General features: G+C 44.0%; 2 protein-coding genes across 3 annotated transcripts in view; both read right to left on the reverse strand.

Moving 5' to 3' along the window:
- The window catches only part of LOC310756979 (uncharacterized protein), a 131343-nt gene extending 116812 nt beyond the window's left edge, over nucleotides 1–14531 (reverse strand). Inside the window, exon 1 of one of the 2 annotated variants that reach the window (XM_083602007.1) lies at nucleotides 14475–14531. Coding sequence is in view for 1 of the 2 variants with exons in the window: in XM_083602006.1 (XP_083458132.1) it covers nucleotides 10138–10174 (37 nt within the window). In the remaining variant the exon portion in view is untranslated. Of the gene's footprint in view, nucleotides 1–10137; nucleotides 10211–14474 lie in introns of those variants that run through there. The other variant, XM_083602006.1, reaches the window with a different exon arrangement.
- LOC310757100 (uncharacterized protein) lies at nucleotides 12136–15634 on the reverse strand. The gene is made up of 3 exons (XM_083602258.1): nucleotides 15588–15634; nucleotides 14532–14569; nucleotides 12136–13340 (listed from the first exon to the last, which is right to left on the reverse strand). Exon 3 carries the CDS (start codon nucleotides 13324–13326, stop codon nucleotides 12310–12312), a length of 1017 nt encoding a protein of 338 aa, XP_083458384.1. The 5' UTR covers nucleotides 13327–13340; nucleotides 14532–14569; nucleotides 15588–15634; the 3' UTR covers nucleotides 12136–12309.
- Nucleotides 15635–16956: the final 1322 nt, after the last annotated feature.

Genomic DNA, 16956 nt, shown 5'->3' on the forward strand with positions numbered 1-16956 from the left:
CTGCGGTTCCTTAAATTTATTTTTAACATTTCCTGCATATTCCAACTTAATTTACTCATTTATTCATCTACTTTAAATATAGACTCTTATAAAACTGCAGGTTATTACAATAATCCTACCAATGTTTTTACTTGTTTACAATTGATTTGTAAATATTCAAATCAACCATCTCTCTCCATTCTTTTATAAAAAGTTTGTTATCCTGATTTCTTCTTTTTCCAGTAAGTTTCGCCATTTCTGCATATTCCATAAGTTTTTGGATCTCTTCTTCTTTCACTGGGACTTATTCTTTCCATTTTTGTGCATGTAACATTCTTGCCGCTGCAGTCGCATACATAAATAAATTTCTGTACAGTTTGAGTAGTTCTGTTCCTATAATTCCCAAAAGGGAATTCCCAAAACGCTCCCCAGTGTTTCAGACAAGAACTCTCTCCTAGCCCTACTTGGATAATATGTGGTGGAATTGTAAGGTAGTAAAAGGATTTTGGAAAATGATATATAATGAGTTGAAAAAAATGTTTAAAATAACCTTTGCTAAAAAAACAACCACCCTGAAGCTTTCCTTTTAGGAATTCTAGGAGCTGAAATCCCAAGGGAGCAGAAAGGACTATGTATGCCAGTGGTTCTCAACCTGTGGATCCCCAGATGTTGTTGGACTACAACTCCCATCATCCCTGAGCCTTGCTAGCTAGGGGTGATGGGAGTTGTAGTTCAACATCTGGGGACCCACAGGTTGAGAAAGGCTGATGTATGTGACCACGACTGCGCAGATGTTATTGGCCTGGAGATGGAAAGATAAAGTTCCTACCAGTGAAGAATGGCAGATGAAGTTACAGTGATGCATCGGGTTACATACGCTTCAGGTTAAAGACTCTGCTAACCCAGAAATAGTGCTTCAGGTTAAGAACTTTGCTTCAGGATGAGAACAGAAATCGTGCTCTGGCGGCGCGGCAGCAGCAGGAGGCCCCATTAGCTAAAGTGGTGCTTCAGGTTAAGAACAGTTTCGGGTTAAGAACAGACCTCCGGAACAAATTAAGTACTTAACCTGAGGTACCACTGTAATGGATTATGCTGAAATGGCTAAAATGACTGGAAGAGTCAGAAATCAGGAAGGCCAAAATTTTATTAAGGAATGTGGAAAATTTATAACCCATCTTAAATTAGATCATCGTAAAGAGTTAAAATCATTAGTAGGATTGGAATGTCATTTGTAGTTTAAGGGTGAACTCTGGACACAATGGAGATGTAAAAAATTTGGATCATCATAAAAGATGTGGGAGGAAATGATTAATAACAGGACCCATAAAGGGGAGGATGGAAGTCCAGGAGATTCCTTGGAATCTTGTTTTTATGATTTATGTTTGATATATCTATAAAAATTTAATATGAAAAACCAAATAATTTTTTTAAAAAAACAAGATGCTCTAGCCTCCAACCCAATCAGCGCCTCGAGGTGCGAAGAAGGGTTAGTGAGGGGTGTGTGGCCAGGATACAGTTCCAAGAGCCAGATAAAGCCCAGGGGGCCGTATTTGGGTCCCAGGCCTGAGGTTACCTACCCCTGCCACAGAGAAACAGAATTACAAGCTTTTGCTCCCAGAAAAGAACACAGAGACACCAAGCGTAGTCACAACCTGCTCTATAAGGCAGGATCGTATGAGCTAACAGAGCTGGATTCCTGGTGGTGTTTTGGCACTACCCACAGGGACCGTGGTGATGTTTTGAAAGGAATAGAGAATCTGCACCTCCTAGTCCGGGATGCTGTTGGACTACAATGCCCATGATTGACAGATGGTATCTAACTTTGAGTAGACTACAGAGCCATAGCTAGGTGATATTGCACCCCTGACAGAACCATCCAGATTGCACCTCCCGCCACAGACAAATTAGCTCTTCTTTCCACCTCTCCTCCAATTCTTGGTATGAGCTTTCGTGTCTGTTTCAATTCCATTGGCTTCCTCAACTGTCTGTGGAATGAGCGATAGCCTCCAACCCCTGAGATGAGGAAGCTGACCACCATTTTGCTTTACCTCAAGGCTGTATCCAACCAAGATACACTCAGAATGAACCCACTCCAATTAATGGACCTAAGCTTAACCAATTGGCATTCAATATTTATTGATGTTTCTAATTATGATTTACGTATATTTTGCTGGGTTTATCCTTACATAGTGTACTCCACATTATTATATTTTTTAATGAAAGTGCATATTACAAATTTGTAAAAATAAATTCAAAGAGCAGAACTAACATTGCATTCAGCCCTTAAGCTTTTTAAAATTTATGATTAAGCAGTTTCTTAATAACTCTTGTAACTCGCTGGGGCTGCCCTTGAGACTGACCTAGAAACTCCAGCGGGTGCAGAATGCCGCGGCGAGACTCCTTACGGGGTCCTCACTGCAAGATCACATTCACCCGGTGCTATACCAGCTGCACTGGCTCCCGGTGGGGTACAGGATCAGGTTTAAGGTGCTGGTTTTAACCTTTAAAGCCCTATACGGCCTAGGACCCTCGTACCTACGGGACCGCCTCTCCTGGTATGTCCCAGAGGAACTTAGGGTCTTCAAACAAAAACATCCTAAAGGTCCCAGGCCACAGAGAGGTTAGGCTGGCCTCAACTAGAGCCAGGGCTTTTTCGGCTGTGGCTCCAATCTGGTGGAACACTCTGTCACAAGAGACTAGGGCCCTGCGGGACTTGACATCTGTCCGCAGGGCCTGCAAGACAGAGCTGTTCCACCAGGCCTTTGGTCAGGGCACAGCCTGACTCACTCCTTTGGCAATCTTCACAGAACTTTAGCCTAATGGTTGCCATCAATTTGATTTGAATTAATTTTATAATGAAATGATTTTAGAATGTTGTACTATTTTATTGTTGTTAGCCGCCCTGAGCCCGGCTTCGGCTGGGGAGGGCGGGATATAAATAAAATTTATTATTATTAATTTCTAAATTAAAGGAAAAGTCAGTGGGTATCCTTAAAAAAATCAAGTGAGAAGAAACATTTTATTTTGTTTTGGACATTTTTAAACTTTCCAGGATGGCTTTCCAAACAAGAATAACCACAAAACAGCAAAAAGCAAGACTTTACACACAGACAGGAGCAATAAAACATCTCCAAAATGCCAGAGATTTTAAGAACTCTCTCTATAAAATTACAAAAAGTTGAGATAGAAAAGCATAGCTTTTTTTCACTCTGCAGGAGAAAGGATCAGAGCTCTGATGAAAGATCTTTCCACAAGAATAGCATTTAGAAAGTTTATCCCACACCTGAATTTGAAGAGCTTAATTCCAAAAGGGGCTTAAGTCAATTGCGACCATAATTTTATTTCTGACTAGGTCCTTTCTGAGTGCAAACACGATTTTCAAGGCTTGCTAACACAGTAACTTAGGCCCAAAATTTATACAAGATTCCACCCCACCCCCCGCCCCGCATTGGTGGGACTCACGGCAACATCAACAGGCCAAAACTGGATTTTTGGGGGGTCAAAATTAAGTCCCTTTTGGAATGAAGCTCTTCGTTTGTTCATGAGTACTCTATGCATTTAAATGCCCACTCTATGCATTTAAATGGCTTCTCCTCTGTGTGGATTTTTGGGTGGGAACTGAGGTACTAGCTATTACTGAAGCTCTTTCCGCGTTTGAAGTATTTCTCTTTCGTGTGGATTCTCTTATGTGAATTGAGGTTGGGTTAGGGTTAGGGTGAATTCTCCGGTGTGAACGGAGCTTTGTGCTGTCGCTAAAGCTCTTTCCGGGCATTTGTACAGCTTCTCACCCATGTGAATCTTTTGATGCGATGAAAGGTTGTGTCTCCTACTAAACCTCTTCTTGCACTCAGGGCATTGATAGGGCTTCTCTCCCGTGTGGATTCTCTGATGAAGAGTAAGGTATTCATAAGCGCTGAAGCTCTTCCCACACTCCAGACATTTATACGGATTCTCCCCGGTGTGGATCCTGCGATGGGAAGTGAGGATGGTGCTCCAACCGAAGCAATCCAGACATTTAAACAGTTTCTCCCCTGTGTGGATTCTCAGGTGCCTTTTGAGGGTTGATCTGTAACCTAAGCTCCTACTATTGTCTGAACATTTAAAGGATTTCTCCCCTGTGTGGATTCTCCGATGAGCAGCGAGACTCGATTTCGAACCAAAGCTTTCCGCATACACTAAGCAGAGTCCTCTCCTTTCCTCCATCCATGTTTTCTTGGATTTCCAAAATGTCACCGTCTTCAGAGGCAGGGGATTTATTCTTCCTCATCTCATTTCCTTCCGTACGTGTGATTTGGCCTCCCCTCTCTTTGCAACTGGTTAGTTCCAAGGCACCTCCATGTGACTCTCCTTCGTTCTCACTCTCCCAATATTCACCGGGAAGAAAGAGACACAATTATTTGGTAAGGCCCCCAAAGAGAAAAGGAGCATGAAATCAAGGAAGAAACGCAAACGACTGCTGCTGTGAGGGACATGATAGAAGAGGGGGAGAAGACACAGGAAGCAACTGACATTGGGGGAAGGGTTATACAGTGGTACCTTGGGTTACAGATGCTTCAGGTTATAGAGCCAGAAATAGTACCTGAGGCTAAGAACTTTGCTTCAGGATGAGAACAGAAATTGTGCGGCGGCAGCATGGCTTTCCTGTGGCCTTCAAGAGCAAACCCAGCCTTAAGGATCTGCTTGCCTTCTTCTCTGGTGGAGAATGGGCAACCTTTGGCACAAGAAGTGGCAGAGCAGGAAACAGACACATTGGGGTCTGGGCAGGCTCTCCTCCAGTGGCGAACAATGGCTTGTGCAAGCCTTATAGTCAATGACACACATGGGGGGGAATAGGGCTGGGGGACACCCGTGGGCAGCTTCTGACAAGGCAACACAGTGGCATGAGCCTGAACAGCAGCAGATCCCATGGCTGCAAGGAAGCAGAAACACACAAGCTCAGCAAGGCAGGGGGAGAGACGTCATCAGAGGAAGAGGCTGTTTCCCCCCTGAACTCCTCTCTTATCGGAGCTATGAAAGATGCCATCTACAATTGAATCAGCGCAGTTCACGTCCGTATCCTCACCTTTCACTAGAGGAGGATTCCCACACTTGGGTCTCCGGTTCTTTCTGGACTACAACTCCCATCACCCCCAGCTAGCAGTATTAAGGGATGATGGAAATCGTAGTCCAAAAAACAGCTAGAGGCCCAAGTTTGGGAAAGCTTGAACTAGGGTATCTAGGGCAATTGTTTTCCTAACACAGGCATTTTTAACAATTCTGGATGCTCTTCTGTAAAAATAGATCTAAAAAACTGCATTTAAAACAGAATCTGATTTTTTTAGCATTGCGTGCTGGATAAGGCTGGATAAGGTTGATTTCTTTTTGCAGTCTAGGGTACAGCAGCTCTCTGCCCAGGAATTCCCAAGAATGGCTTCTGCCTCGTCACGGGAAGTGCAAGCATTTTAGTGAATGACAAACATGGGGGGACCAGAACACAATCATTGTTTTACTTTCTGTAGGAGTTATTTGATATGAATAAAGATCTTCCCACACTCCAGCCCTTTCTAAGATATAGAATCATAGAATCATAGAGTTGGAAGAGACCACAAAGGCCATCGAGTCCACCCCCTGCCAAGCAGGAAACACCATCAGAGCACTCCTGACATATGGTTGTCAAGCCTCTGCTTAAAGACCTCCAAAGAAAGAGACTCCACCACACTCCTTGGCAGCAAATTCCCTTGTACGTGTTCTTTACTGTTTAGGAAGGGAGCCCCTGTCACTGAAGTTCTTTCCATATGCCAAACATTTCTAAGATTTCCTTCCTGTATGATTTCTTTGGTGTCTATTAAGGCCGCTACTCTGACTGAAGCTCTTTCCACACTCTGAACATGTATATGGTTTCTCTCCTGTATGACTTCTTTGGTGTCTAGTAAGGTGACTCCTGTTCCTGAAGCTCTTTCCACACTCGGAACATTTATATGGTCTGTCCCCTGTATGAGTTCTCTGATGCAACATAAGGGACCTACTACAAATGAAGCTTTTTCCACACTCTGAACATGTATACGGTTTCTCTCCTGTATGAGTTCTTTGATGCAATGTAAGGGAGCTACCACGACTGAAACTCTTCCCACACTCCAAACATTTATACGGTTTCTCTCCTGTGTGCACTCTTTGATGCAAGGTAAGGGTGCCATTCTGACTGAAGCTCTTTCCACACTCCAAACACGTATATCGTTTCTCCCGTATATGAATTCTTTGATGCAAGGAAAGGGAGTAGATGCGACTGAAGCTGTTGCCACATTCCCAACATTTATAAGGTTTGGTGCCTCGGTGAGTTTGTTGATGTCCAGTAAGCGCACTGCTGTGACTAAAGCTCTTGCCACACTCAGAACATGTATATGGTTTCTCCCCCGTATGAATGTGTTGATGCAAGGTAAGGTCACTACTTTGAGTGAAGCTCTTTCCACACTCTGAGCATGTATACGGTTTCTCCCCTGTATGAGATCTTAGATGGAAGGTAAGGCCGCTACTTTGAGTGAAGCTCTTTCCACACTCGGAACATGTATATGGTTTCTCTCCTGTATGAATTCGTTGATGGGAGATAAGGGAACTACTCTGACTGAAGCTCTTTCCACACTCCAAACATTTATACGGTTTCTCTCCTGTGTGTACTCTTTGTTGATGTGAGGTTAGAGCTGACCGACTACCCAATCTCTTTCCACACACTGTGCATTCATGCTTTTTCTCCTCTCTGGGAATTTGGTTTTCACCACCCTGAGACGTACAAGAGTCATCCTCTGGCTTCTGCTTTCGTCTCCCCTCTTGCCTTCTGCCTCCAACTTGAAACCTCAGCTTCCTTTGCTCCACCTCCTCTTTGGATCCTTTTGATGACACTTCTGATTGTTCCCCTTCTGCCAGCATCTCTTCAACATCTCCTGATGGAATAAAAAGGAAAACTGATGAAATGCTAAAGGAGTGTTTTCACCCGAATCATTCAGCCAGGACACAGAGATCCAGGTCCCAGGGCCTTGTGGCAGTTCCCTCACTGTGAGAAGGGAAGTTACAGGGAACAAGGCGGAGGGCCTTCTTGGCAGTGGTGCCCACCCTGTGGAACACTATCCTTCAGATGTCAAACAAATAAATAACTATACAAGTTTTAGAAGACATCTGAAGGCAGCCTTGTACAGGGAAGTATTTAATGTTTAATATTTTATTATGCTTTTATATTTGTTTGAAGCCAGCTAAAGTGGCTCGGAGAACCCAGTCAGATCCGTGGGGTACAAATAATTAAAGTATGAATGTTAGTATTATTATTTATTGAGTTTATATACTGCCCTATACCCAGAGGTGTCAGCATGATTCACAGAAAAGATCACAGAATAAAAACATTTTTGCATGGCGCCTAAAGGTGTATAATGAAGGTGCTAGGTGAACTTTCCTGGGGAGAGCTTTCCACAGACGGGGAGTCACTGCAGAGAAGGCCCTGTTATTGTGTTGCTACCCTCCAGACCACTTGAGGAGGAGGCCCACAAAAGAGAGCCTGAGGGTCCAGGTAGGTTCATACAGAAAGAAGCAGCCCTTGAAGTATTGTGGTCCTGAGCCATTAAAGGCTTTATAGGTCAAAACCAGCACTTTGAATCGGGCCCGGAAACTATTTGGTAGCCAGTGCAGTCAGACCAGGATGGGGGTAATATGCTCAAACCACCTTGCTCCGGTGAGCAACATATCTGCTGAATTCTGCACTAGCTCAAGTTTCCAAACTGTCTTCAGAGGCAGCCCTACGTATAATGCGTATCTAAATCTAACCTTGAAGTTACCAGAGCATAGACAACGGTAGTTAGACTATCCCTGGGCCCAGGGGCGTACCTGGGCCACCAGACAAAGCTGATGGAAGGCACTCCAGGCCATCTGAGCCTCGAGCGACAGCAAAGGATCCAGGAGAACCCCAAGCTACGAACCTGCTCTCTCAGAGGACGTGTAACCCTATCAAGAGCAGGCAAGCTTCCAGGCATCTGTTCTAGAGAACCACCCACTAACAGCACCTCACTCTTATCTGCATTGAGCTTCAATTTGTTGGCTCTCATCCAGTCCATTACGAAGGCAAGACACTGATCCAGCACTTCCACTGCCTCACCAGCAGATAGGAAGGAGAAATAGAGCTGCGTGTCATCAGCATACTGCTGGCAATGTACTCCAAACCTCCAGATCACCCCACCCAGCAGTTTTATATAGATGTTAAACAACATGGGGGATTGGATTGAGTCCTGCGGAACCCCACATTGAAGGTTCCATGGGGCTGAAAAGCATTCCCCAAGTAACACCCTGTGGGAACGACAATCCAAGTAGGACTGGAAGCACCGCAAAGCCAGTTCAGAGAGCTGCTCCAGAAGGATACTATGGCCGATAGTATTGAAAGCCACTGAGAGGTCAAGAAGAATTAACAGGGACATATTTCCCTTGTCTCTCTCATGACAGAAATCAACATACTGTACAGGGCAACCAAAGTAGTTTCTGTGTCAAAACCAGGCCAAAACCTGATTGAAATGGATCCAGAAAATCAGTTTTTTCCAAAAGCACCTGGATCTGGTCTGTGACTACTCGCTCCAGAACCTTGCCCAGGAAAGGTTAATTAGCAACTGGCCGGTAGTTGGTTAGGATTCATGAATTCAGGGAATGCTTCTTAAGGAGTGGTTTTACCTCTGCCTTCTTCAAACATGGAGGGACCACCCCTTTGGAAAGAGGCACTGATCATCTCCCTGGTCCTGCCAGCTGTTCCCTCCCTGCTGGATTTTATCAGCCAAGAGGGGAAAGGGTCTAGAATGCAAATGGTCACTCTGACTGATCCAAGAACCGTGTCCATATCCTTGAGCCTTACCAACTGAAAAAACTCACCCAACACAACAGGACTAGAATGTGCTCTGGACACCCCATGAGACTCATCTGCTGTAACAGCAGAGTCAAGGTCTTGGTGGATACAAGCAATTTGATCGCCAAAAATGCGTTGCAAACAAGTCACAGCCAGCTACTGCTGGTTCTATCACCTCCTTTGGTCCAGCCTGTAAAAGGCCCTGTACAAACCGGAAAATCTCTGCCAGACGACATGTTGAGGATGCAATGGAGGCAGAAAACTATGCCTTCTTTGCTGCCTTCACTGCCACTAGGTAGGCTTGATAATGAGCCCTTACCAGTGTTTGGTTTCATTAATTCGGGTCTTTCATCCACTTGTGCTCAGTCTCCCAGCTTGGAGTGTACCAGGGGGCCAATTGGGCTCCACAGAGTGGGCGAGGACCCTCTGGGGTATTCATATTATTAGTAGTTGTATTACCACTACTATTATCATTATTAGCCTGTGTGTATAAGGCCTCAGCCACACTTTTAAAGTGGACTTGAAATTGCTTGCTTCTTTTTTTAAAAACCTCTTCTGCCCCAAACTGCTCTTGCAGAAACTGCTGTTTAACTGAAACACAAATATATAAAATGTGTGTGTTGGGGGGGGGGGTATTGGCTTGTTTTTGTTTATGTTTTGATAATGTACTTTGAGTTCTTATATTGTAATTTTATCCTGTGAACGGCCCTTAGGCCTGTGGGTATAGAGAGGTATATAAATTTAATAAGTAATAGTAAAATCAGGCCGGATAAAAATTATTACAAATTCCAGGGGGGAGCCCCAGCAGAAGGTTTCCCAATGCTTAAGGGTTTGCCTTGAGCCCAAGCCCTATGGGGAGCCCAAGAAAGGTCCCCCACCTGCCAGAGTTGGCCTGCAGGGAGGAGAAAAACCTGCCCTTTCATTGGGAAAAGATGTCCTACTCCCATACAAAGGGGGAAACACCTATAAATGAATCATTTTAGCTGAATTATATACAGAATGCATTAATTATGGCAAATGTAAATATTATGGGAAATACCCTTTGCAAAAGCGTGGGCATTAGGAGAAATCTACACCAATATGCTGACCAACTTTCAAGAGGTTGAAATAATTTAAAATTAAATTATTTAAAATTAACACTATTTAAAAATAATAACATGTGAAAATCTGGGTAAATTGACTAGAAAAAGGAGACAGAAAAAACTTACATTGAAACGGTTTGCCTAATAGGGTTCTTTTTCATCCCTCCCCACACTCCCTCCAGCTGCACCCCCACTCTCCCTCCCCTTATAATACATAATAATAAGACGCACCTCCGGCGCCTCCGCGAGAAAGTACGGCCGCCGCCATGACCAGCAACTGACCCCCACCCGCGCACCAAAGCGAGACAGGAAGCGGAAGCTCCTATTCTCCCGGCAGCCTTTTTTCCCTCCGCTCTAGGAATCTCAGCTCTTTCGCCGCTGCTCTTAACCGTTTCGGAGCCGAGCGGCAGGAGCTTCTGGGCTTCTCCGGGCAAAGAGCGAGGAGAGGCGCTGGTCTCGCCTCCAGAAAGACCCGCTGGATCAGCTGCGCGGGCGCCCCAAAATGTTTTCTAAACTATTTCTAAACTATTTATTATTATAATTATTTTCAATTTTCAAATTAACAACGTTTTTTCTTTTGGTACATACATATCCAATCCAAATTTGCAATAATTGCCTCCCCCCCCTTTCCATTCCCCCCCTTTATTCTCCTTGCATTACAATATATTACAATTACTATATATTTCCTCAATTAATTTCAACCTATTTTCTCCCTCCTAATTCTATTCTTAGTTCATAAATGTTACATCAAACCTGCGAATGTTTTGACTTTTTACAGCGTTCTCTAAAATAGTTTATAAAGTTTTCCCATTTTTTCTCATCTGCTCGGTAAGTTTAGCCGTTTCGACATAGTCAATCATCTTAGTTATCCATTCTTCTTTTGTTGGGACCTTTTCTTCTTTCCACATCTGAGCTAGTAGCATCTGGCCCCTGTAGTCGCATAAATAAACAGTCTCTTTTGCTTCCTTGGCATTTTTTCTCCTATTACACCTAGTAAAAAAGCCTGTGTCTCTTAAGCATTGTCTCTTAATTCCCTGAGAAGTATTAGACAGGCTGACATACAGCTCTTCCCGGAGATTACGCGCCTGTTGAGAACAGTGGGACTGACTCCTGAGAAAACCTGCACTGAAGCGAGTTGTAAATGGATTCTTAGGAACTGCACACTTGTTTTGGCTATTTCATCTTTTGTAGGCGTTCATTATTTTGTTCCCTAAAATTTACATGCAGCTTTACTATACACATATGTTTGGGATTTTTTAAATCCATGGTTCAGGAAAAATAAAACAATGACATTATGAGTAAAAAAACCCTAAAGTTTTATTGTTAAAAATAACAAAATAAGCAATAAAACCTGGATTACAACACAGTGAAAGCGACTGCCTTGTATCAATAGGCAGTGAGTTGGTTGCAGTAAGTTGGGTGCAAATATTCTTCAATTTTTTGACTGCCCTGTTGGTACAACACATTTCCAAAATTAATTTCCTAACGAGTCGCATGTGCACAGAGAAACAGATCCCCACAACGAAGCAAGGTTTCCTGGCTTAGATCCTGGGGTTCCTGTGGACGTCAGCAGCGAACCCGGCCTTAAGGATCTGCTTGCCTTCTTCTCTGGTGGAGAATGGGCAACCTTTGGCACAAGAAGTGGCAGAGCAGGAAACAGACACATTGGGGTCTGGGCAGGCTCTCTGCCAGTGGCGAACAATGGCTTGGGCAAGCCTTATAGTGAATGACACACATAGGGGGGAGTAGGGCTGGGGGACACCAGTGGGCAGCTTTTGACAAGGCAACACAGACAGTGGCATGAGCCTGAACAGCAGCAGATCCCATGGCTGCAAAGAAGCAGAAACACACAAGTTCAGCAAGGCAGGGGGAGAGACGTCATCAGAGGAAGAGGCCGTTTCCCCCCTGAACTCCTCTCTTATCGGAGCTATGAAAGATGCCATCTACAATTGAATCAGCAAAGTTCACGTCCGTATCCTCACCTTTCACTAGAGGAGGATTCCCACACTTGGGTCTCTGGTTCTTTCTGGACAACAACTCCCATCACCCCCAGATAGCAGCAGTAAGGGATGATGGGAATTGTAGTCCAGAAACAGCTAGAGACCCAAGTGGAGGAAAGCCTGGACTAGAGTATCTAAGGCAATTGTTTTCCAAACACAGGCATTCTTAACATTTCTGGCTGATCTTCTGTGCAAATATATCGGGGAAAACTGCATTTAAAACAAAATATGGGGGGGGGGGGGACGACGACCGGAAAACGATTCATGGTTTACTCTCTGTAGGAGTTATTTGATATGATTAAAGACACTCCAACCCTTTCTAAGATACTTCCCTTGTACGTGTTATTTACTGTTTAGGAAGGGAGCCCCTGTCACTGAAGTTCTTTCCATGTGCCAAACATTTTTAAGATTTCCTCCCTATATGACTTCTTTGGTGTCTAGTTAGGTGACTCCGGCGCCTGAAGCTCTTTCCACACTCGGAACATTTATATGGTCTGTCCCCTGTATGAGTTCTTTGATGCAACATAAGGGAGCTACTGCAAATGAAGCTTTTTCCACACTCCGAACACGTATACGGTCTCTCTCCCGTATGAGTTCGTTGATGCAATGTAAGGGAGCTACCACGACTGAAGCTCTTCCCACACTCCAAACATTTATACGGTTTCTCTCCTGTGTGCACTCTTTGATGCAAGGTAAGGGTGCCATTCTGAATGAAGCTCTTTCCACACTCCAAACATGTATATCGTTTCTCCCCTATATGAATTTTTTGATGCAAGGAAAGGGAGTCGATGCGACTGAAGCTGTTGCCACATTCCGAACATTTATAAGGTTTGCTGCCTCGATGAGTTTGTTGATGTCTAGTAAGTGCAGTGCTGTGGCTGAAGCTCTTTCCACACTCAGAACACGTATACGGTTTCTCCCCTGTATGAGATATTTGATGCAAGGTAAGGTCACTACTTTGAGTGAAGCTCTTTCCACACTCTGAGCATGTATACGGTTTCTCCCCTGTATGAGATCTTTGATGCAAAGTAAGCCCACTACTTTGAGTGAAGCTCTTTTCACACACTGAACATGTATAAGGTTTGTCTCCTGTATGAGTTCGTTGGTGCAATATAAGGGTACCACTCCGACTGAATCTCTTTCCACACTCTGAACATGTATACGGTTTCTCCCCTGTATGAGTTCGTTGATGTGAAGTAAGAGCTGAGCGATTACAAAATCTCTGTCCGCACAATGTACATTGATGTTTTTTCTCCTTTTTGTCAATTTGATTTTCACCACCCTGAGACATACAAGAGTCACCCGTCGACTTCTGCTTTCGTCTCCCCTCTTGCCTGCTGCCTCCATCTTGAACCCTCAGCGTCCTTTGCTCTTTCGATCCTTTTGGTGACATTTCTGATTGTTCCCCTTCTGCCAGCATCCCTTCAACATCTCCTGATAGAATAAAAAAGCAAACTGATGAAATGCTAAAGGAGTGTCTTCACCCCAATCATTCAGTCAGGACACAGAGATCCAGGTCCCAGGGCCTTGTGGCAGTTCCCTCACTGTGAGAAGGGAAGTTACAGGGAACGAGGAAGAGGGCCTTCTTGGTAGTGGTGCCCACCCTGTGGAATGCCCTCTTGTGAGAGGTCAGATAAATAACTATACAAGTTTTAGAAGACATCTGAAGGCAACCTTGTATAGCGAAGTTTTAAATATTTGATGTTTTATAATGCTTTTAAGTAATGAAACTATTTGTTAGTATTATTATTTATTGAGTTTATACACCGCCCTATAACCAGAGGTCTCAGCGTGGTTCTCAGAAAAGATCACAACATATATAATCAGAATAAAAACAACAACCCAATAACACCCTCCCCTCACAAGAAAAGAGCCATATTTGAAAAAGGGTATAGAATGTCAAACATATCAACCAAAATTCTGGTTAAAAAGGAACTTTTTTGCCTGGCACCTAAAGGTGTATAATGAAGGTGCCAGGTGAACTTCCCTGGGGAGAGCATTCCACAGACGGGGAGCCACTGCAGAGAAGGCATTGTTCTCATGTTGCCACCCTCCAGACCACTTGAGATCAGAAGGGGATCTCAGGATCCGGGTAGGTTCATACGTAAAGAAGCGGTCCTTCAAGTATTATGGTCCTGAGCCATTAAAGGCTTTATAGGTCAAAACCAGAACTTTGAATTGGGCCTGGAAACTAATTGGTAGCCATTGCAGTCAGACCAGGATGGGGGTAATATGCTCAAACCGCCTTGCTCCGGTGAGCAACCTGGCCACTGAATTCTGCACTAGCTGAAGTTTCCACACTGTCTTCAGATGCAGCCCTACACATATGTATATTTAACCTTGCAGTTGCCAGAGCATAGACAATGGTAGATAGGCTATCCCTGTCCAGAAAGGGGTGTAGCTGGGCTACCAGTCAAAGCTGATGGAAGGCACTCTTGGCCACCTGAGCCTCGAGTGACAGCAAAGGATCCAGGAGGACCCCCAAGCTACAAACCTGCTCCTTCAAGGACGTGTAACCCCATCAAGAGCAGGCAAGCTTCCAGCCATCTGCTCTAGGGAACCACCCACTAACTGAGCCTTATCTGGAGTGAGCTTCAATTTGTTGGCTCTCATCCAGTCCATTACCCAGGCAAGACACTGGTCCAGCACTTCCACTGCCCCACCTGCAGATAGAAAGAAAGGAGAAGTACAGCTGAGTGTCATCAGCATACTGCTGACAACGTACTCCAAACCTCCGGATCACCCCACCCAGCAGTTTTATATATATGTGAAACAGCATGGGGGATAGGATTGGGCCCTGCGGAACCCGACATTGAAGCTTCCATGGGGCTGAAATGCATTCCCCAAGTAACACCCTCTGGGAATGACCATCCTAGTAGGACTGGAACCACCGCAAAGCAGGGCCACCCACCCCTAGTTCAGAGAGTCGCTCCAGAAAGATTCCATGCCTGATCCAAGCACCTTGTCCATATCCTCGAGCCTTACCAACTGAAAAAACTCATTCAACACAACAGGACTAGACTGTGCTCTGGACATCCCTTGAGATTCAGGAGAGTCAAGGTTTTGGTGGCTGCAAGCCATTTTATCTTCAAAATGCTTTGCAAAGAAGTCACAGCTAGCTCCTGCTGGTTCTACCACCCCCTTTGGCCCAAGGTGTAGAAGCCCCCGTACAACCCAGAAAAGCTCTGCCGGATGACATAATGAGGATGCAGCGGAGGCAGAAAAGGATACAGTAATTTCTTTACTGACTTCACTGCCACTAGGTAGGCTTGATAATGAGCCCCTACCAGTGTTTGATGCATTAATCCGAATCTTTCATCCACTGTATTTTAAGCCATATTTTAATTAACTGGTTTTTTGAATTTTCTATTACATTTTATTGTAATTTATATTTCATGTCAGCCACCCTGAGCCCGGTCCTGGCCTGGGACGGCAGAATGCATTAATTATGGGAAATGTAAATATTAGGGGAAATGTCCTTTGCAAAAGCGTGTGCATTAGGAGAAATCTACACCAAAATGACCATCAATTTTCAAGAGCTCTATTTAAAAGTAATAACGTGAAAATCTGGATAAACTGATGACTAGAAAAAAGAGACAGAAAAAAACTTACATTGAAACGGTTTAATCCCTCCCTACTCCCTCCAGCAGCACCACCGTTATAATAAATAATATGACCCACCTGCAGCGCCTCCGCGAGGAAGGACAGCCGCCCCCACGTTCCGCATCTTCCCCGAGGAAGCGGGACAGGAAGCGGAAGCACCTATTCTCCCATCAGCCTTTTTTCCTCCGCTCTAGGAATCTCAGCGCTGTTGTCGCTGCTCTTAACCGTTTCGGAGCCGAGCGGCAGGAGCCTCTTGGCAAGACCCGCTGGATCAGCTGCACGGGAGCCCCAAAAAGTTTTCTAAACTATTTTTTTTATAAAAAAATATTTTATTTCCAAATAAAAACAGTTCCCCTTTTGGTATATAGATATTCAATCCAATAAATAGCTTTTCCTCGCCCCCCTCCTGTTTCCATTCCCCCCCCCTTTATTCTCCTTGCATATAATTATATTTCTACTATTAATTTCAACTTATTTTTCCCCTCCTAATTCTATTCTTAGTTCATAAATGTTACATCAAACCTGCTAATGTTTTGATGTTTTTACAGTGTTCTCTAAAATAGTCTATAAAGCTTTCCCATTCTAAATTGAATTTTTTCTCATCTTGGTGCCTGATCTTCACGGAAAGTTTAGCCATTTCGGCAGAGTCCGTCATCTTAAGTTTTCCATTCTTCTTTCGTTGGGACCTTTTCTTCTTTCCACATCTGGGCTAGTAGCATTCTGGCTGCTGTAGTCGCATAAATAAACAGTCTCTTTTGCTTCCTTGGCAATTCTTCTCATTTCCAGTATAAATTACAGGTATCTTTATACATTTTAGCAAGCTTTACTAGACTGAAATACCATCGGTACATCATCTTAATAGAATTTTCTTTTAATGAACTGCATGCTGGGAATTTTAAAACCTCTTTCCACAGTTTTTCCCATGATTAAACTGGTATATATCTTTTGCCAAGTGTATCATTACAGCTTTAACCTCTTCATCTTTCGTCTCCCATTCCAACAGTAGTTTGTACATTCTTGATAACAATTTCTCATTATTTTCTAATAACTCCTTTTCAAACCTTTAGAAATCCTTCCCAAAGCCCTTCTCTTTGTCTCCTCTGAATATGTCATTTAATTGGTAATATTGTAACCAACCTGTTAACAGAGCTCATATTCTTTCACCTTTAATTTGTATTCTACTTCTGTTAACACATCTTTGTATGTTGCCCAATTTCCTTTCATGTTTACCTTTTTTACAGATACGGCTTCCAAACTGCCGACACATTTGCAAAGCTAAGCAGGGTCCAGTATGGTTTCAAATTGGACGAGGGACAGCGTGTTGAGATTCCTGCATTGCAGGGGGTGGACCAGATGACCCTTCGGTCCCTTTCAACTCTACAATTCTAAACTCTCTCACCAGATTCTCGTCCTCTGCCTGCCTCAGGAGGAAACCTTCGGCCAGGGC

This window comes from Podarcis filfolensis, assembly GCF_964270895.1.
Source record: "Podarcis filfolensis genome assembly, chromosome: 2".
NCBI lineage: Eukaryota > Metazoa > Chordata > Lepidosauria > Squamata > Lacertidae > Podarcis > Podarcis filfolensis.

What these genes read in the sequence shown, in the direction of transcription:
- LOC310757100 (XM_083602258.1), bottom strand. Translation starts at nt 13,326, where the DNA reads ATGCTGGCAGAAGGGGAACAATCAGAAATGTCACCAAAAGGATCGAAA.